Below are 18,376 nucleotides of genomic sequence, written 5' to 3'. Positions count from 1 at the left end.
AAAAAAGTACGGGGAGAACTGATTTCCGGCCCTATCACGCTGTAAAAAAAAGAATCAATATATCTGGCATAATATTTCCCACAGAGCAACATTTCAATAACAAAATGTTTTTAGAATGAACTACATTTTTGGAGTTTCCTCCTTACTGATTATAAAATCTGTTCTACGTAACGTCTTGTTTTACAAGCTCGATAAACATAAAAATAAAAGCTAAGCCATCTTCAAAACGAGCCCATACGAATGCAACAGAAACTCTGTAATTCAGACGGTTGCTGAACAGAAACTCACAGTCTGGATGAAGTATTGAGTCATTCTGCTGCTGGCTGGGTTTAAAACTATTTTAATTTTAGATTGTTCTGTTGTCATAATTAGAACTGAAGCACCATCGGGGCTCTAGTAGCAGGTTGCGCAGCGTCGTGGACAGAGGGCTGAAAATCTGGCCGCTACAAATTGATCCATTATTGAAGCTTAATTAACATCAGCCAGAAAGCCTGTTGAAAGCTGCGACAGTGTTTCTGGTGCCCAGCTGAGCTAGTTAGCAAATCTCGTTGGATACTTGGCAATAGAAGCATCAGAATTATTATGAAATTACCAGAGGTAACACACAATTTATTGTTTGGTTGCGTGCTCTATTTCACTGCATCGTCTCTTCAACGCTCTTCGTCTCTTTCCTACATTTCTGAAACTGTCTCTTTTTGTTTGTACCTCATCTGGATGCATTTTACATGAGCTGCCTGTGGCTTTGGTGAAAATTTGATGTTATGTTTTACTTCTGCAGAGGCAGAATTACATCAGACTCACTGTTGGGCCTCACGGGCCGAGTCTCGTCTGGCAGTGCAGTGTTGTGCTGTGGAGGGAAGGGCTTGGCACTGAGCACGGGGGGGGGACAGATGGTCTTACGTGTGATCTGGTTGAAGGTCCAGAATCCGTAGCCCAGCAGGGACCCTGGCAGCTGACGAGCATGGCTCGACGTCCACGCTCCCTGGGTGGGCCTTCCGACAATTCCTGCAACAGGACAGGCCACCCGGGTGTCAAACCAGACTGTCTCTCTCTCTGTCTCTGTCTCTCTCTTCCAATCACTACATCCAGCTGGTTCACCTCTGCTTCAGCACGCCGCCACCATTTCAAACAGGCCCTGAAATCATATCCAAACAGACACTTATCATAATAAAAGCAGAATGATTCTCCGCCGTTTGCATAATAGCAGCATGTAAATGATACTGTTGGATGGAAAAATAGCAGCAGACAGATATTTTTCATGCATCTTCCGCTCCGAGGCTTAAAGTCTACTTGGGATGTTGTTGCTGTGCGTGTGGGTGGTTGTACTTTATAAGCTTTTTAAATGCTCCCATAATCGCGTGTGCCAACATATTAGACGGATGGGTTTGATGGATAGGGACGAGCGGAAAGCTAAACTCAAGCGTTGCCGTTTTGCAGCTGCTTGTGTTTTTTTGCCTGATGTTGACGAAGTTGTCACGGCAACGCTCTAATCCCAACCAACGCTGCAAGGGAACGCTCCGCGCGGTTCACGGCATCGGGAGAAATTTATCAAGTCTTCGTAGATCAAGTCGCGCTGCCGTGGATGGCATTGAGAAAGTAACAAGGGCGAGTTACCGAGGACCCGACGCTGTGGCAGCAGCATTTATTCTCGCCAGCCTCCTGCTGGCTGGGCTGATGCACTCCACGGTTAGTCAGCAATCCCGCCACTCTGCCAGCTCAGCTTTTTTTATTCTGTGCCCCTGGAAATTGAGTTTTGCTCCCCCTGTAATGTAGTCAAAACTACATCTGCAACTGGCTGATAAATCTTCGCTTTGTTGCGCCTGACGGATGGCTGTGAAAATGAAAATTTCGCCACCGCATGTTGCTGTGTCAAGAGCAAGGTCACTTTAGATTTTCTCCCGCCCGCCTGCCGAGGAACCTCTACGCAGGGTGAAGCCGAGTTGAATATTTACCTCAGCTTGTTGGGTGCCATGAGATGACAAGTTTCTGCATTGTTTTGTTCCACTGCTGCCTTACTGCACCATCGGTGCAAAGACATGGCTCCTCCTCCAGTGTGTCAATATCTATTATTTCATGATAGAATGGCTTTATTTCTACAGACAGATAATTGTGTGTGTGTGTGGGCTTACAGTTACATTCGGGGATCGTTTAATAAATACCACAAGATGACGGATCTTTATTGCGGAGCAGCAGTCGGATGTGAGACTCCAAAGAGCCATTTCGGACTGTTAACAAGGCCTGGACCAGGAATACCTAACAGCAAAATGTCACAAGGCCTCCTTTGCCACAGCTCCTCCTCCGTCCCTCCCCCTCTCTCCCGCTCCCTCGGCTCGCCAGCGGACATTCAAAGAATTGTGCTCCTCTCTTTCAATTTGCCGACCGCGTTACCTCGTTCCACAATGCGTCGCCCCGAGGGGGGCCGCGGGGTGGAGGCAGGAGCGGCGGCCCCGGCCAGGTCCGCAGAGAGCCGATAACCTTTTGGTGTTGCTTTTGCACGCTGTGTAAAGAACAATCAGAGCTTATCAGCATCGACTACAGGCGAATGCTAATTCAATGTCATGCAGAGAGACTGCAGAGGGAGGGAGAAGAAGAGCACCGGTGGCTCTCGCTCTGACGATGGCTGCAGCAAGTTTTAGGGAGACCGGATGCCTTTCTAATCTGTGATCCACCTCTTTAATCTGCATTTTGAAAAAGTTACTGCTATACAATTTGTGCAAATGCATTAGCAGGCCGAAACCTGAGAGGCAACATGTTTAAGCGTTATCATATACACTAACACCTTTGCCCAACATCCAGATAAAAGTAATTCTCCCTGCAGATCTTTTCCTCCTAAAACGTACAACGCCGTAGAATGTTATGTATAATTTGCAGAAGGACATTTCTGATTTATTGCAGAAAACAATGATCACACCACATTGTTGTGTGTAACGTGAATGCAATGCAAATGACAACATGAAAACTAAATGGAAAAGGGAACATTTCATGCCATCATTATATCTCCAGAAATTCAGAGCAGTTCCAATTATAGCACCGCTGTTCTGTTGCAAACGTTGATCGTTTTCCTTGTTTACTTGTCGGGGGGGTCTGCATGCTTGCCATTCCAGCCATTTCCTCTCATCACCTCAAAAATAGTATTTTGATATACTTTACACAATTTCTTGCCTTCATCGGAGACAGACAGGCACCATCAAAACACTTGAACAGCTCACAGATGCACAAACCACCACGTGTATTTTCCCTCGCACGTTGTAGATCAAATTGCTCACCGGCACTTCAGGAAAAATAAATCAAATGTTAAATTGGACAATAACTTTCGAAACTGGAACATTTTACCTAGAATTAGACAAAACAAGCTTTCAGGAGTAGTATTAAGTGCTGCAAAATGTCAAAAGGAAGAAACCATCTGACCTCGCAGCTGCAGTGAAAGCTAGCATTAACATGAGAGTAATTTATGTGCCGCCATCTGGTCTGTAAAGGTTACTACCACCGGCGATTCATACATGGGGGTTCAACAACGACCCCATTAAAATACTACATGCTTTTAGACACGTCAACATACGAAGAACCTTTTTTTATGTCTGGTGAGCAGAGAAAAGGGTGGACAATTTGAAGTCTCTCTCTGCGAGTCTAACTTGCCTCTTCTGCCCTCTTTTCCTTCACTCCCCCAGCGCGAATCGTGCGGAGCCGTCAGTGGTGTGAGATGGCTCCCTGCCTGGAGGGGGAGGTCTGCAGCTACCTGTTCAACCGATCCGGCTGGACCTGCACCAGGGGCAGCGGGCGCATCAAGACCGTCACGGTAATTTACAAGAAGAAGAAGAAGAAGTGAACGTCTTAATTTAATCGCACACATTTATTCAGCGCAGTTACAAACAGAGGACAGCCACCCAGTTTAAAAGACTGCGTTGGTGCTCCGTCCCGGTGATTAGAAAACAGATGCTAAACTGCTTTCCCTGGCTTGAAAATCACTGATTATAATTCACAACGTCATTTTGGGCAGAAATCAAAGCAACTAAATTTGTGGGTACCACTTCTTTTAAATCCTCTAACCAGAGGATAATAAACCCCACTCGACAATACATAAAGGATGTATGTCCTGGTACCTCATTAGCATCGACAGCATTCAAACCAAATTTCATGGTGTTTTTTTATTTACCAGCTAAATGAAATACCTTATATCTTACTAGGAGTACTCCGAATTTCAGAATATTCTCCCAATTCCAATGAATCATTTTGAATTGCTGTATACGCTATATATCCAACATTTCATGCATCAGCGGGATAAAAATACTTTTAGCCGACAGTCAATGACCTCTCCCTGACTTTGCAAAAGATTTAAATGAACACAAGACATGTTACATTTTTAAAGCCTCCAATATGGTGTCATCTGGTCCTCTGTAGGCTCCTCTTAACAGTGCAACATGCATCCAATGCCTCAGAGCTGCCAACGCCGCAGTGCTGCTGACTGAGGCTTTGCTCTGTGATTGCATCTGATTCAGGATGTACAAAGCCAGCGAACGATAGCCATCTGAGCAAGGGTTCACTTGATCCTTTACTTTATTGTGCCACTATAGAAGAAGAGCCAATGTGAATGTTTGAAAGCTTGAAAGAGTGGGGTGAATAAACAAAGAAAAACAGGAGATGACAGGGTAGATCAGGAGCCGGAGAGACTGCTGTCCTCAGCATCAGGTACACAAGGCCGAAGGTCAACCTGTGACTGCATCTCTTGATTTTCCCTCTCGCTTCCTTTTATCTCCCTCACTTGCTGTGTCTTTATCTCTCTCGCTCCTCCGCCTCCTCCGCCCGGCAGCCCTGGGCAGCTGCGTCACATTTCATGCACGCATTCCCATCGTGCCGTAATCTGCCCTGACAGCACACTTAGGTTAGTGTTTTGCTTACACACAAAAAATGAAGAAAATGTAGATTTTCTTTGTTCCACTGCATATTCTCGGTAGGATGTTGCCGCAGAGATTTTCACTGCAGAAGTTAATCACAAGTGATGCTGTGTTCTTTGCTCTGGTTTGTTTTTGGAAGGTGGTACGGAGGCTTTTGGCAGCGGGAAAAAGGCGGGTGTTGGGAGGTATTTGTTGTGAGACCTGAAATGTGGGTTAGCACATCCTGGGAGATAAATAATGAGAAATCTATGAAGCTTGATCAGGCTGGAGTAGAGAGATGTGTGGGGAGGGGGGATGGGGGGGGTTGAGGGCTACTTTGCTGCCCGACCACTGGCCAACCTCTGTCCGGACGCGCCTCTGTGCAAGTATCTTGAGTGAAGAGGGCGAGTTCTAATTGTCAGAGCACCTGTCTTCGCATGCCCGTAATTACATTACATGGGAGCACTCAGTGTGACAACGTGGGTTTCTGAAAGCTAATAATGGCTGCACTCATTATCCACGCGGCGGCGCGGAGGCGGAGGCGGCGTAGGTGGAGATAGCCAGTGAATTAAATTGACAAATGTACCCGACGGTGGGCAAATCATGCATCTAATAAAGCATATGTCGTACTGCTGAGATCTGTTAAACACGTACGGGATCGCGGTTTGATAGTTGTTCATCAAGTTTAAATCCAGTATAAGATTATAAAATCTAAAGCTTCCAACGAGTGTACGGTGAGCAAGGTTCAAAATGACTTAAAGATCCAATTTTGATTTGTATTCTGAGCGCTGAGAGAAACACTTCAGTTCTGTGTGGCAGCCTAATTACTGCTCACAACCTGTAGCTACAACGCGACGCTGAGATAAGCAGCAGAGGAAGTGAAATGTTAATCAAATGATTCTGACACGTTGTGGGTACTGACGTGGCCCATCGGCGTTAACATCTCATTTTCACAAGCTCTGCGACGTTCCAACACATTATTATTCTCATTTCGTCAGCAGCTTGGTCAGCGGCCCTCTAATTCCAACGTTCTACCGTCGCATGAATGAGTATATTTCCTCCCATTGCATATAGTGTTTGTGTAAATTACTGAGCAAACCAACAACTTTCATGTGATATTAACTGTGTGTAACTGGTTAGTTAACACAGATGAGAACAATTATATTATATAAGACAGAGCAAAAACAAAATGTAAATAATAATAATAATATGAAGATCCATGGTCGGGATGTAACCTTTCCTCCAGTGCCCCCTAAAGACAAACTTTACATTTGAAGGTTTGAAGTTGTTTACTTCATCCAACACAACACTTGTTGTTAGAGGTCTTTACACTATATTGATTATTTGCTGCCAATTGCAGAAGCTCTGTGCCAAAATTCTTGACTTTTAAACTTTAACCGCCAACTCCTCCACCCACTGAATGTATGCAATGAATCTCCAATTACTGCCACAGGCTGCTCCTTCAGGGGGAAACTATGAACTATGAATGAATATTTCATTAGATTAGACCTTCATTTTTTTCAGTTTTGAGAACTTCAAAACAAAAAGTTATTTTAGTCATTTTAATTTAGGTGGATTTAATTAAATGGTTCATTTGAACATTTTAATGAAAATTCTAACGACCTCTAAGACAGCATGAAATGAAAAAATCAACTGGGGGAGTTTGTTCTAAAGGCTTTGCGTGTGTAACTCTAACAATGTGAACAATAAATATATAAATAAAATGAAACGTCTTAATAGAAACATCAACCTGGTGTATCGATAGAGGGATGAAGTAACTAAACTACGCTGACAGCTCACGGTGGCACCGCCGGGTCACACACTCCGGCCCAACCTGCTAATGGAGTTTGCATATGCAGCCGTCTCTCCACTGCCAGCGAATATGAACCCCGCTCAAGAGCCCCCCACCGCCCGCCCTCCTCCCCCCAAATAGACTGGCAATTTGTCTTCACTAGTGAGCCGCTGAAGGGCCTACATATGATATTCTCCGAGGTGGAAGGCGCAATTTGAGCAGACTGGGTCGGGTGCTATCAGGTCGGCTTCATGCACTTGACGCGGCGGCAGGGGAGGCGAGGGGAGGCGAGGGGAGGAGGTGACCACTTTGGGTTACACAAGAGCACAGCCGGGCGTGTCCGTGGCCAGACAGACAAGTTAAACGTTTTCCATACTTTCAGGTGAATGAGAGCAGGCAGGAGGAGACTATTAACTCCTAAGTATTATGTTCTTGGCTTTCCAGAGAGCTTAAACTATGAGAGTTACGCTCTGGACAACCTTCATATTCGGACTGCGATGTGTATTGATTCGCTCAGTCGATGTTTGACAGTGACTTGGAAAAGGAAAAATCTTGCTGCACACCCACACAGCGACATACATACCCACATAGCTGGTGGTCTGGAGAGAAAAGGAACAGTTGCAGTTGGGAGGTCTTTTTTTGCCAAAATAAAGCAGAATTTTAAACTGAAAAGAACACGTGCACACACACACACACACACACACACACACACACACACACACACACAGCACAACCAGCGAGATCTGCAAGTCTTTTGACAGAAGAACATATATATGGCACAAAATCTTGATTCGCACAAGGATGTTAAAGGTGCACCTGATGAGTGACAGAGAGAATGTTACAAATGTGATGCCGACGAGCAAAACAAATGGAAGAGTGTCGTTGTGTTGCGCCCGCTTGCAGCTCGCTTATAAAGGCGTCAATGTGTACGACGAACCACGCAGCCAAGTGATGCGTCGCCATGGTCACTGCTTTGCTGGCAGCCCGTCCGACCAGAGACAGACTTCTAATGAGCTGGCTCCTCAAAGTCAACACAGCGCGCCCGCAGGCTCTGTCAGCAACTGTTTGTGTGCGCCTCTTTAAAATGAATTGTTGATTAGCCGAGGTCGGAGAGCGGGCATGACAGATTTGCGGGTGGCTTGGTATCGTTAGTGTGGAGGAGGAGAAAGGATGTGGTGTCCAAGTGAGAACAAATAGTAAGCAATAAGGTTTAACAATGTCCCAAATGTCCTTTGGCATTAAGGCATTTACTTTATTGCAGTGAGTTGTTTTAAACTGTGCAACAAGCAGGGGGATAGTGTGAAATTAATTGCAACAAACCCCATGAAAAGAAATATAAATATATATATAATGCTTTCATGCTGCTGATGCAACAAGCAGTCTAGACAGAAAACATTAGTGAACCAGAAGCAGCGGTTCCTTTCCTTTACTAATGCATTATCTTAAGAGCTTTTGTGTTCATGTTTTAAACAACAAATTAGATTCGAACCGCGCTTGAAACCACCTGTGCCCACTGCGTGCCAATGAAAAACAATAAATCTGCAGTCGCCATTAAACTAAGCAAGTTCAGAAAAGCTGAAGGCCTGGATGCTGCCACAGTCCTTTATTAGTGAGCGTGATTTCATTGTGACCTCCCAGCAGATCTCCGTCTGTCAAAAACCATTCACACCTACGACGCCGAAAATTCAAGATGCCTTTCACGAGTTCCTCTAGTAACCTCTTGGCTTTTCTAGCCTCCTTTAACCTTAGTTTTTTTTTTTTACATGTGCCTTAACTCGTATCTTTTATGTGCTTTCAGAATAAATTGCCGCCTTCAGACTCGTATCTTCAGTGAGATGCCACGCTGAGATAAAGGTGGACCAGAAAAATGAAATCCCTTTGATTAGGCGATGTAGCGCTGTGCCCAGCAGCATCTATTAAGACCTAATAAAAGGCATGCTAGGAGACGTAGAGTAGGTTGCTTCTTCTTCAATTATTGCTCCTTACAGTGTACACTGACGGCTCTGAAGGATGCATACTGAAAATGTGTCGCAGGTAAAAGGATATTTTGTCAATGGTCTTGTTTCCAACACAGTGGGGAAATATTAATGAGGAAATCCAAACTGGAAATTACAGAAATGTTTGCAGCTTCCAAATGAATGGGAGAAATCAGGCCAGAGCATTTCCAAATATCCGATTTGCTGGCTATGCGAGGTGTGCTTTCGGTCGAAATTATTCAATTCTGAGCACCGGCAAAGTACTTTCCAACTACCGCGCACCAGTAATAGAATGTATTTCAGCAGCAAAGGGTTGAAATCAGAAGAAGTCTACTGTAAAAGACCTCACCACCATGCGTTCTGTGACAAAAAGCAAAAGAGCACTTCCTGCGTGTCTGCTTTGTGTCTTACTGGCTCCAGGCTTTCACTCACATTGCTGTTCGTGTAGCGATGCTGCTCCTGTCATATTCTATCTGACAGCCTCCCTCTGGATCCTCGGGGATAACATATTGTAGCCAGCCGCTTCGCCTTGGGACGTGCGTTTATAAAACGACTGACGCGCAGGCGACGCACGTGCGGCGGAGGGCAGAGGTTGCGCTCGATAAGCAAATACACTCTTTATTTCAGTTGCATTAAAAGGGTCCCCTATTTGTCAAGCGGCGGAGAGAAATGCACTCCCTTTGTTTCTGCTCATCCGTTTGTCAGGTGCTGCGGCGCCGCCATCCGTCTCGTGGAGACGGCTTGTTGACTGATGCAGAAAATGTATTGAAATAGGTCGGATTGATCGAGACGTACCGAGACCCTCTTTTCGTCTGTGATATCAGGTGCTGAGGGACATACATCCTGCAGAAAAGTGACACATGCAGTCACTAATGTGGCCTCTGGCATTCCTTCACAGGGCATTAAAAAGGTGTTCATGTTCCACCGGCCCCTCACACGCTCACCTCCTGTGTGTCTGACACCCAGTGAACACGGCCCCCTTCCGCCGCCTCGTCCGGCTCGCGTTACCGCGCTCCTCCGTTAGAAGTTCTGTCCCCGCCAGGCTTTGAACTGCCGTGTGGGTTTTACCCGGCACAGCGCTCGTCTCCGCAGCTTCGTCTGGTGTGAATTGGTCAGAACCGTAGGACACATTTCCACACAGGGTTTTTTTTTGTTTTCTTTGCACCCGGTGAGAAGCGGCTTGCCCATCAACGGTCCGGACACGTTCAAGCGCTCCCAACAACATCCTGTTTCACTTTTTGTTGCAGCACGCCGACATTCATCTCTCTGTATCGCTAGAGCTGAAAAACATGATGCAAAGCACAAAATCATTTTGGGATTTGTGTGAATTTAATCTAATGCTGACCTTGACTGCATTAGATTTCATGAAGGACTTTATGTTGTCTTATCTCCACCATATTTATTTAACAGCTTTGTTAACCCGTCGCACTGCAGGTTTCACGAACAAAACACATGATCAACTTATAAGATATGATGCGTTGTTATGGAATAAATATATTAGGGATTTTTTAATATTTATGTTTTAAATACATTCACAAGATACATGAGATAATTCAGAAAGTGGCTATTTTGCACACTTACCTTTTGTATGCTACAATTTACCTTCATTACCGTGCCGGTGTTTTTGTTTGTTTTAGCCTTATTACTACACATTCACTTAACAGCTCAACATTTTTAAAAAGCTCACTGCCGTGTTTTACAAATGGTCCCCTTTCATCTCATACATCTTTTTTCTTTCGGTTAGAAAAATGGATACTTTTACTCTTTTAGACTTGACTAGAATTTATTTGTACAACATCAGCATCTGCTGTTCTCATCTGCGTATAAAAAAATAAAATGACATTAATTTTTTAAGGTACTGCTGCCTTTTCAACGGTAATGTTAGCAAGAAATGTATGGATCAAATACCATGTCAGTGTTGAGTTGGCAACTGCCCTGTAGAGAAAAGAAAATGAATGAATGCAAATTTTAAGTGCCAAAACATTTCAAAACATATTATGTTTCTACTCTTACCCCAGTGATGCTTTTGAATTTTTAACAATTGATATTGGCTTTTCCTGTGCCTGCGTATAGCATTGTATAGGAAATGAGCAGGGATCCTTTTGTGCATCAGGCTGTGGGCATGAGGCGTCCACTCAAGGTCTCCAGTAGGATGCAGCTACGCTTGTTAGTCTAATAACACCAGTGGCTGTTAGCGACTGGGACCTCTGAGTCTCCAGCTGATGAAATCAACAAAACCCCGTGCAGGAGTCCGCTTGTTAGCAGAGAGACCCTGGGGAAGGGTTTTTAGTAGCTGCGGCGATGGCCTGCCTCCATAATGGCTGGGTGGGCCGCTGATGAGAATTTTTTGGCTCGAAGTACCACCAAATATGTCGCCTCTGCTTTGCGTCGCCCTGAGGACTGAGCAAACACGCAGGCACACTGGTGTACCTGCACTGGGTCTCCCTCCTTTCTCCCGGCAAGCATCGCTTAACTCGGCTGAGGATTTTTATTTGTGTAATGAGAGGCCATACTGTATCTTCAAAATACTTTGATCCTCGCATATGCTGTATTGGTGATAAGGCAGGAAGTTAATTGAATCCTTTAATATTTTGCCAATCACCGCCGGCGCTCACTCAGAGATCCAAGCCAGCACACCTCATTTGAACTGTGGAACTTTATCACTTCTGCACACAGCGCTTGATGTTTACAAGTGGCGATGAAACGCCGCGAGCTCCGAGGAGAGGTCCAAACGTTCCGATTTCGGCACAACGCGAGCAGTTAGTGTGCCGCCCGCGTCCTCTCGCTCTCTCCCTTCATCCACGAGTTTGGCTTCGGATGTCCTTGCATTCCTGCGTTGTGAACCATATGGGGTGAGCTCTGTTTACCGGTGTGCAGGGCAATCAAACAGCCGGCCTGGTCTCTTACATAGCTCGTCCCGGGAGGAGGGGGGGGGGCTCACCTTGTTACCCTTTTAATTAGTAGGAGCAGTTAATAGTGCCGGCCGCTCCTGCCGCCTCAGCACTCTGCTCCGACTTCAAGATCCCTCCAATCGATGGCTTAGAGTCCGACTGCGACGGGGAGTCGAGGGAGGGGACGGGAGGACGGGGGGGCGGGGGCCTGTTGAGGGAGCCGCTCAGGGTGCATTTGTGATGGTTTTTGAAGAGAAACCAAACAACGAACTATTTTCTTTAGTGGAACCTTTGTGGCGTCTGTATCAATATCTACTCACCCTTCTTTTTCTCTGTGTATGTTTGAAGGGGGTAACAAGGTCTTTGGGTTCCTCGTGCGCATTCCCTCCTGCCCGGTTTCACCTCTCCCACATTTCCGCTCCCTGGAAAATGAATGTAATCAAAAAGCAAATGGTTTGCTCTGCAGATTCTATTGTGCGCTTATAAGCTTTTATCCCGTCCAAACCCCCCCCCCACCCCTCCCCCCATCCCTCCCTCCCTCCAACCCCGCCGTGCTGATTTCTTTTCTTGTTTTGATTTAAAGATGCAGTGGAAGTACTTAGCATTTAGATGACATGCTGCTGGAGAGGTGTGATGGATCAGCGCCTCTTCCGAGTAGTGAATTTCTCTTGACAGCGGCGCTGCCGGTCAGACAGACGGAGCGACTGATCGCAGGAGGACGGCCCGCGGCGGGCGGCAGAATACCAAGTCCACATCACTGCTGCCGATAGCCCGGCACAGCCGAGGGGAGAGCGGCGGCGGCGGCTGCTGCCGGGAATGCCAATTCGCTGCCCAGACGGGCGTCTCGCCTCGGCTCCTCTGATTGGCTAAACAGACCATTAGCTTTGTGATTATGATTAGCCGAGTCATTATCTACACAAAAGTGGCTCATTCACCAATATCAAGGAGGCCAGGGAGCCGTTTGCTTCCTCCGGTCAAGGGGAAAACTGCATGTTTTCATGGGCTCTCCTAAAGATGAATGTAGGAGGCGAGAAGTGGTTGCTCGCAGAGAAACAAAGTGGAGCGCTGTTTGTCAGCGTACCCGGTAGCAAATGTGCTCAAAAATGTTGTGTCTGTGTGATGCCGTCGATGGGAGGAAGGAAAAAGGTCTCTCAGTCGTTAACGCTGATGATGAGGCAGCCATTACTCGCTCGCATTGTCTCGTCGAGGAGAGAAAACGGCGTCCTCAGAGGTCATAAAAACTGGCAGGGAAAAAAAATAACCTTCAGCTTCTATCGTCTTGCCTTATATATAATTGGAAGACACGCCATCTGTGCTTTTGAATGGACATATGCTGCTCCGCGTCTGAGGCAAATATGCCGAGAGAAAGTTGATTAAAAGTTGGCCTCTGACCTTCTACTTTTCTACTTTTCTGTTCCAGCCTTTGCCCAAGGAGCCGTCGTAGGATGCAGAGAAAACAGCAAGTATGTGAGTTCTGTTATGATGTACTTCTTCTCATTTGCATACGAAGTGTATAACCTCGCTTCAGTCAACTTTGGCACACGAGCAACGCTAGACATTTTGATTGTTCTGCCCATGCAGAAAGCATAAATAACAACAGCAGAAACCCGGCCTTAATTCCAAGTGGATTAAGAGTCCCGGGTAGCGCAGACCTGCGATGAATCAGGCACTAATGTGTATCAGTACCACTCTGTTGAAATAAAAAATTGTCCAGCGACACAATGGGATCCCTTATTTCTCAGTAAACATTTGCTTTGATGGAGCACCAGAAAAAGGGAAATCAAAGTGGTTTAATGGAAATGTTGGAATGGTAACAAAAAGAACCACTGTGGGTACATGACAGGAAGCGGCTACTTCATCTGTCCAGTTTCTCGTTTAGGACAACGGTATAAAACCCATATAATTGGGAGGAGCTTCTCGACAAAAGAAATAACTGAAGGAAAAAGCTAGATGTTAGACAGGAGTGGGATGGACGTAGATAACTTGATTTCTAAAAAGATTTTTATTTTGCCTTGAAAAAAAAGGAAATATCATAAGATTAAAACTAAATTTCCCTCCAAGAACATTGCTCAAGTATTTGTGAGCTTCTGAAAAAAAACAGGCATTTGGAATCTGCATGCCTTATGTCTCCTCGCCAATATTCTAAGATTGATATCCCCTCTTGCACCGAGAAAACAAAATGAATCACGCACAATTATCATGGACAGGGAGAAAGGGGGAATTGGGGGCGTCATAAATATGTATTTGCCTGCTCCGGGAATTTGTGCAATTCTGTGTGGATTTGCCAACTCATATTTAAGTGTCTGAATGATTTATGTGGCCGGTCTTGGGTGTCACAATTGTCCACTCTCACTGTGAGTCTTTTATGTCTTAACATTTATGGATTTATCCATACAACAAATTCATGGCAGCGTTCTACTATCATTGCAATGGCTTTCTTGACCAAATGATTGGCTATATTAAGTCATTAGCTCCAGCATGTCAAATGTATTCCACGTGAAAAGGAATATATCAGCACATACACTGATGGATCGATGCCTTTAAAGAATCATTCACACAATATAATTTGTAAATGCTCAAAAAAAGCCCCCTTAAGACATAGAATACTTTAAAATGTCTTGTTTCATTGCTTTTTGTCAGACAAGTTTCCGTTGTGGAAGTGACTAATTATTATTAATTATATAAATTACTATTAATATCTGATATTTATATGAGATATTTCTTATATAGCTAACCGATGAGCAGAGATTAAAAGAAACCTTATTGTCAGGCTCTGTTTCGATGTGAATACAGGGATGCTGGTCTGATTATTACTCTGTTTAGGTTTAAAAACAAGAATAATATCCTCAACGCCATGATTTATTAAACTTTAAAGAAGCAAATGACAAACAAAATGCCAAACAGAAATGTTTACGTAGTTGATGTTTGCTCTTGTATGAATATCGTCGTGGCGTTAATGTTAAAGTGTCATGTTGTGACATTGACGTGACTTTGACCCGGCTTATTTCTCTGTTCCTCAGCAGATTCATTGTCGTCATCCATGTGCTACAAAAGGAAAGATCAATCTCTACACCAGAACATTGTGTCCATTCCCCAACGAGATTCCCAACCTTAACACCAGGTTTGACCTTCAATACTAAAATAAATAAATAGTGATAATCCAGAGTTCCACAAATCGCCACAGTGACACTTCTGAGGAGCCTCGAGTGAGCAGCATGGTCCTCCGTCGGCATTGAATCTTCACTGTAACCAAATTTGTGGACTAATCACAGAACTGAAACCCCTGTGAGGAGCATCGATCAGCGGGCCGGTGGAATATTCATTGACGTACCTCAACGTTTGCTTTTGTTCGTGTTATCCGACATCGGCTTCTGGAAGATTTCTTTTGTACCTTTGTGGCTTGACTTCGACTTGTTAGAAGGTCTTTCAGAAGTCGATCCCGTTCATCTTCTTTATATCCCTGCCATGAGGGCGTCCAGGGTTCTACTCCGGCCAAGTCTCCTTGCCGACAGCTTACTGCTGGAGAGTAATGACTCTGCAGGGGTCGAGCCAGCCCGTATTGTCCTTTGGATTCTTTCTCTCATTTGGCGGACGGGTGAAACTTTACACCTCTGCATATACACACACGCACACACACACACACACACACAGGACGGAAGGTTGTGAGAAAACCACGGAGGTCTGTTGGAACGTCACAGAAGGGGCGACAGAGATGAGTTAACTTCATGACGGAGGTCACCATGGTGAAATGTGGTCATTTCGAGGGTCTAAGCTTATAACTTTATGTGGTGCCAACATAGGATAGAACATTAGTTTTTGTCAATGAACCTCACACATCTTGTACACACCACCGGGAGCATTTAGCAGATGTGAACCTCTGGCTCATGTTAATGGTCTGTTTGTTTGTGCGCACGTGTTTTCGCATCCCTCCATGTGGGAATATATTCGGCTGCGCGCTTGTGTGCGTGCACATCCAGAGATACACTGTGAAATAAGTCCTGTCCAATGCATCACTCATAAACTTGTATATTTTGGGGACAGACCAGAGTTCACCATCTGGCAAGAGAAGCATTTTTTGGCAGATGTTGGTTGCATTTGAATGTTCATGTGTGAATCCCTGGTATTGCCTATTCTTTTCGTGTGTTTTATTGAGTACATAGAGATATTTATATTGAAGGTGAGGGGGGGGTTTGGGACAGATCTGCAGTGTGACGCGTAAGTTAAACTCTGTAATTAAAATCAGTTCATGCGTGATTAAATGTATTCAGAATCCATATCTAAATTGGTTATATTTTGATATGAAATGTTTTGGCCAGCTGGACGTGCTATTTGATGATTTCATATGCTTGATATATTTGAAACGATGTATATATACATATATATATATATATATATATATTCAATTAATGTATTTTCTGTTCTGTGGGTCTCATTTCAACCAGAGGTAATGCAAAGGAGAAGCACAAGAGGCATTCTTCTAGGAAATGCAAGAGGTGGACAAATTAACACGAACACCAGCCAAGATATTACTAAAATACAATGAAAATGAAACACAACTTAATTACCCTAAAGTCTTAAAAGAAATAGCCTTCACATAGCAATTGTTTGTTTCAGGGCAATTACAATAGTTCTGCACAGGTGTTCCTGTTAATGTGTCTACACCCTTTTTTTATTTTTTAATTCTTTGTACTAAAACATTGTGTACAACTCCATCTTAATGTATGCGTTTGAGGATATAAAGAGAGCGTCCGCTCCCGGGAGCTGAGCAGTGTGTATTGGCTGTGTGTGCGTGTCTGTTTTCCAGATCAGCAGTGGTCTGTGAGTATAAAAATACCAATTTCCACAGGATCCCGTACCTTTTGATTTCAGGCTGCCTTTATCTACAGCGTCGCCGTAAATGAAAGGCCCCCTTTGAGTGATTGTCAACGCAGGAACTGCTGCGGCGAGCCGGACGCGCAGCCCGGCAAAGGTAGATTAAATCTAGACTTTAGCTAAATCTATGAAAAGAAACAATAAATATCTGGACCTCTACTTGCAAAATGGTCTAAAGGAATTGGGTGGGAATTTATACCAGCATATATAACGAAAATAGCACAGAGTGACTCTCCCTGGATGGGCCTGTAAATGCTTTTTGGGGGTCTACATGTAAAAATGGTGTTCTTTTATTTCCCACACCTCTTATTTTGGATGACGATTTGCTTGAAAACTACAGAAGTACAGCTCACCACACAAAGTGTAACAATAAAATAAGAAAGAACAAAGTGTTCCTGTGCAGACTAAAATTAGACTGGGAAACACTTTCTCTGAAGCCGGTGTGTATCATGTACTTTAATGTGAGCTTCTCAGTAATAGTTTATAACAGCAGCATATTGCATTACGTTACGACGTTTTTAGTTGTTCATATGAAGGATTATTCAACGTTCTGGTGTGCAGTTATTGAAGAATAACACACAAAGCGCAGGTACGGCAATATAACGCACAATGTGTTTTTGCATGATACGTCATGATCATACCTTCTTACATCATTGATGCTCAACAAATATAAAATAAATGTTTAGTATTTATTCTGTCAGAGTTTTTTTTAGGGGAAAACATAAACCACCAACATTTAGTTTTTGAGTTAATCTCCCAGCTGCAGGCATCACTTTACTACGTAAAGTAGCAGGAGAAGTCAGCGTGTTGTGACCATTGGAACCAGCTGCCCTCCAGACATCGGTGTTTATTCAGAAAAGTGATGAGTTTGCTCTGTCACACCTTAAAAAAACATTAGAATGATTTGGATGTTGGACATAATCATTGTTGTTCATAATAGCTCGACCCAATTTGCATGAAAAGTTGTAATGTTTTTTGCCCACGGTGATGCTTTCCGTAATGTTTTATTTTATAGGTATGGAAGTGGCTGGAAAACATTTTGTATCCTCCCTGTTTTATCTCGTTTTATTTTACAAAAAATGACTGAAACTGTTTTTTAAATTAAACTTCTTTATTTCATTAAAGAAAACGCTGGTGAAATAGTGTTCATTTGAGAAAGCAGAGAACAAAACAATGCAACTAGAAAGCATGCAGGCAGTACAGTTTCCAGCAATGAATAACTAATGCATTCCTACTTTGTTTTAAATTAATTTGCTCTCAAAGATTTCCCTCTTGAAACCAACAGCGAAGACAAATGGCCTCCTTGCACCTAATACAAAGTTAAACGAAGTTGTACCATGCTACCATGAATATTATCAATGGAGAGTGTTTTTCTGTGGGCCACAATGTATACGCTTGATAATATAAATAGTTAATATTTGTCGGAAGAAAGTGTAACATTTAAATAACATGCAGCGTCATCAAGAACATCATGTGGTCCAGTTGGTTGTTGGAGATTGAAGACTTGTGGCTCCTGTGGTTGCTGCCGAGCCAGTTTTCCCACTCAACTCCCACTCAGTCAGAGACGTTCTTTCAACGAGGCCCTGCTGCTGCTCCCTTCCCATTTCCAATGTCTGTCTTGCTGTCTCAGGCTTTTGCATGTGGGCTGCTGTCGAGATCAACAAATGGTACGAAGGCGGCGTGAGCTGAAAAAGCTGAGCTGTCAAGAAGCTGGAAGCTGTAACCACATTTTTTCTTCTCTAACTGCAGAAAGAGCCAAATGTGTGTCAGACCTCACTCTTCTTTAATGCAAATACGATATTTAGCATTGATTTGACTCATTTTCATGTTCATTCTTCGTGACTTATGGCCATGGTATCACAAGTTATGCAGGCTTAAAGAAAGTCTTATAAGTGCATTATTCCTGCTACAATGTGTTCAAGGTATCTGACATTTTAATTGTAGTGTAATTTCTTTTTTTCTTATAGAAAACGG

The 18,376-nt window shown here is 44.0% G+C and overlaps 1 protein-coding gene across 4 annotated transcripts in view; it reads left to right on the top strand.

Annotated features, from left to right (window-relative positions):
* Positions 1 to 17,532, top strand: part of tafa5l (TAFA chemokine like family member 5, like) — a 33,927-nt gene extending 16,395 nt beyond the window's left edge. The window contains exons 3-5 of one of the 4 annotated variants that reach the window (XM_040193892.2): positions 3,669 to 3,796; positions 12,951 to 12,993; positions 14,551 to 17,532. In XM_040193892.2, coding sequence (XP_040049826.1) covers positions 3,669 to 3,796; positions 12,951 to 12,974 — 152 coding nt within the window. In that variant the 3' untranslated portion in view covers positions 12,975 to 12,993; positions 14,551 to 17,532. Of the gene's footprint in view, positions 1 to 3,668; positions 3,797 to 12,950; positions 12,998 to 14,550 lie in introns of all 4 variants that reach the window. The other 3 variants (XM_040193893.2, XM_040193896.2, XM_040193895.2) reach the window with 3 other exon arrangements.
* Positions 17,533 to 18,376: the final 844 nt, after the last annotated feature.

This window comes from Gasterosteus aculeatus, chromosome 2 (assembly GCF_964276395.1).
Source record: "Gasterosteus aculeatus chromosome 2, fGasAcu3.hap1.1, whole genome shotgun sequence".
Classification (NCBI taxonomy): domain Eukaryota; kingdom Metazoa; phylum Chordata; class Actinopteri; order Perciformes; family Gasterosteidae; genus Gasterosteus; species Gasterosteus aculeatus.
Note: the sequence above shows the minus strand (reverse complement) of the source record. Positions and strands in the feature narration are given on the sequence as shown.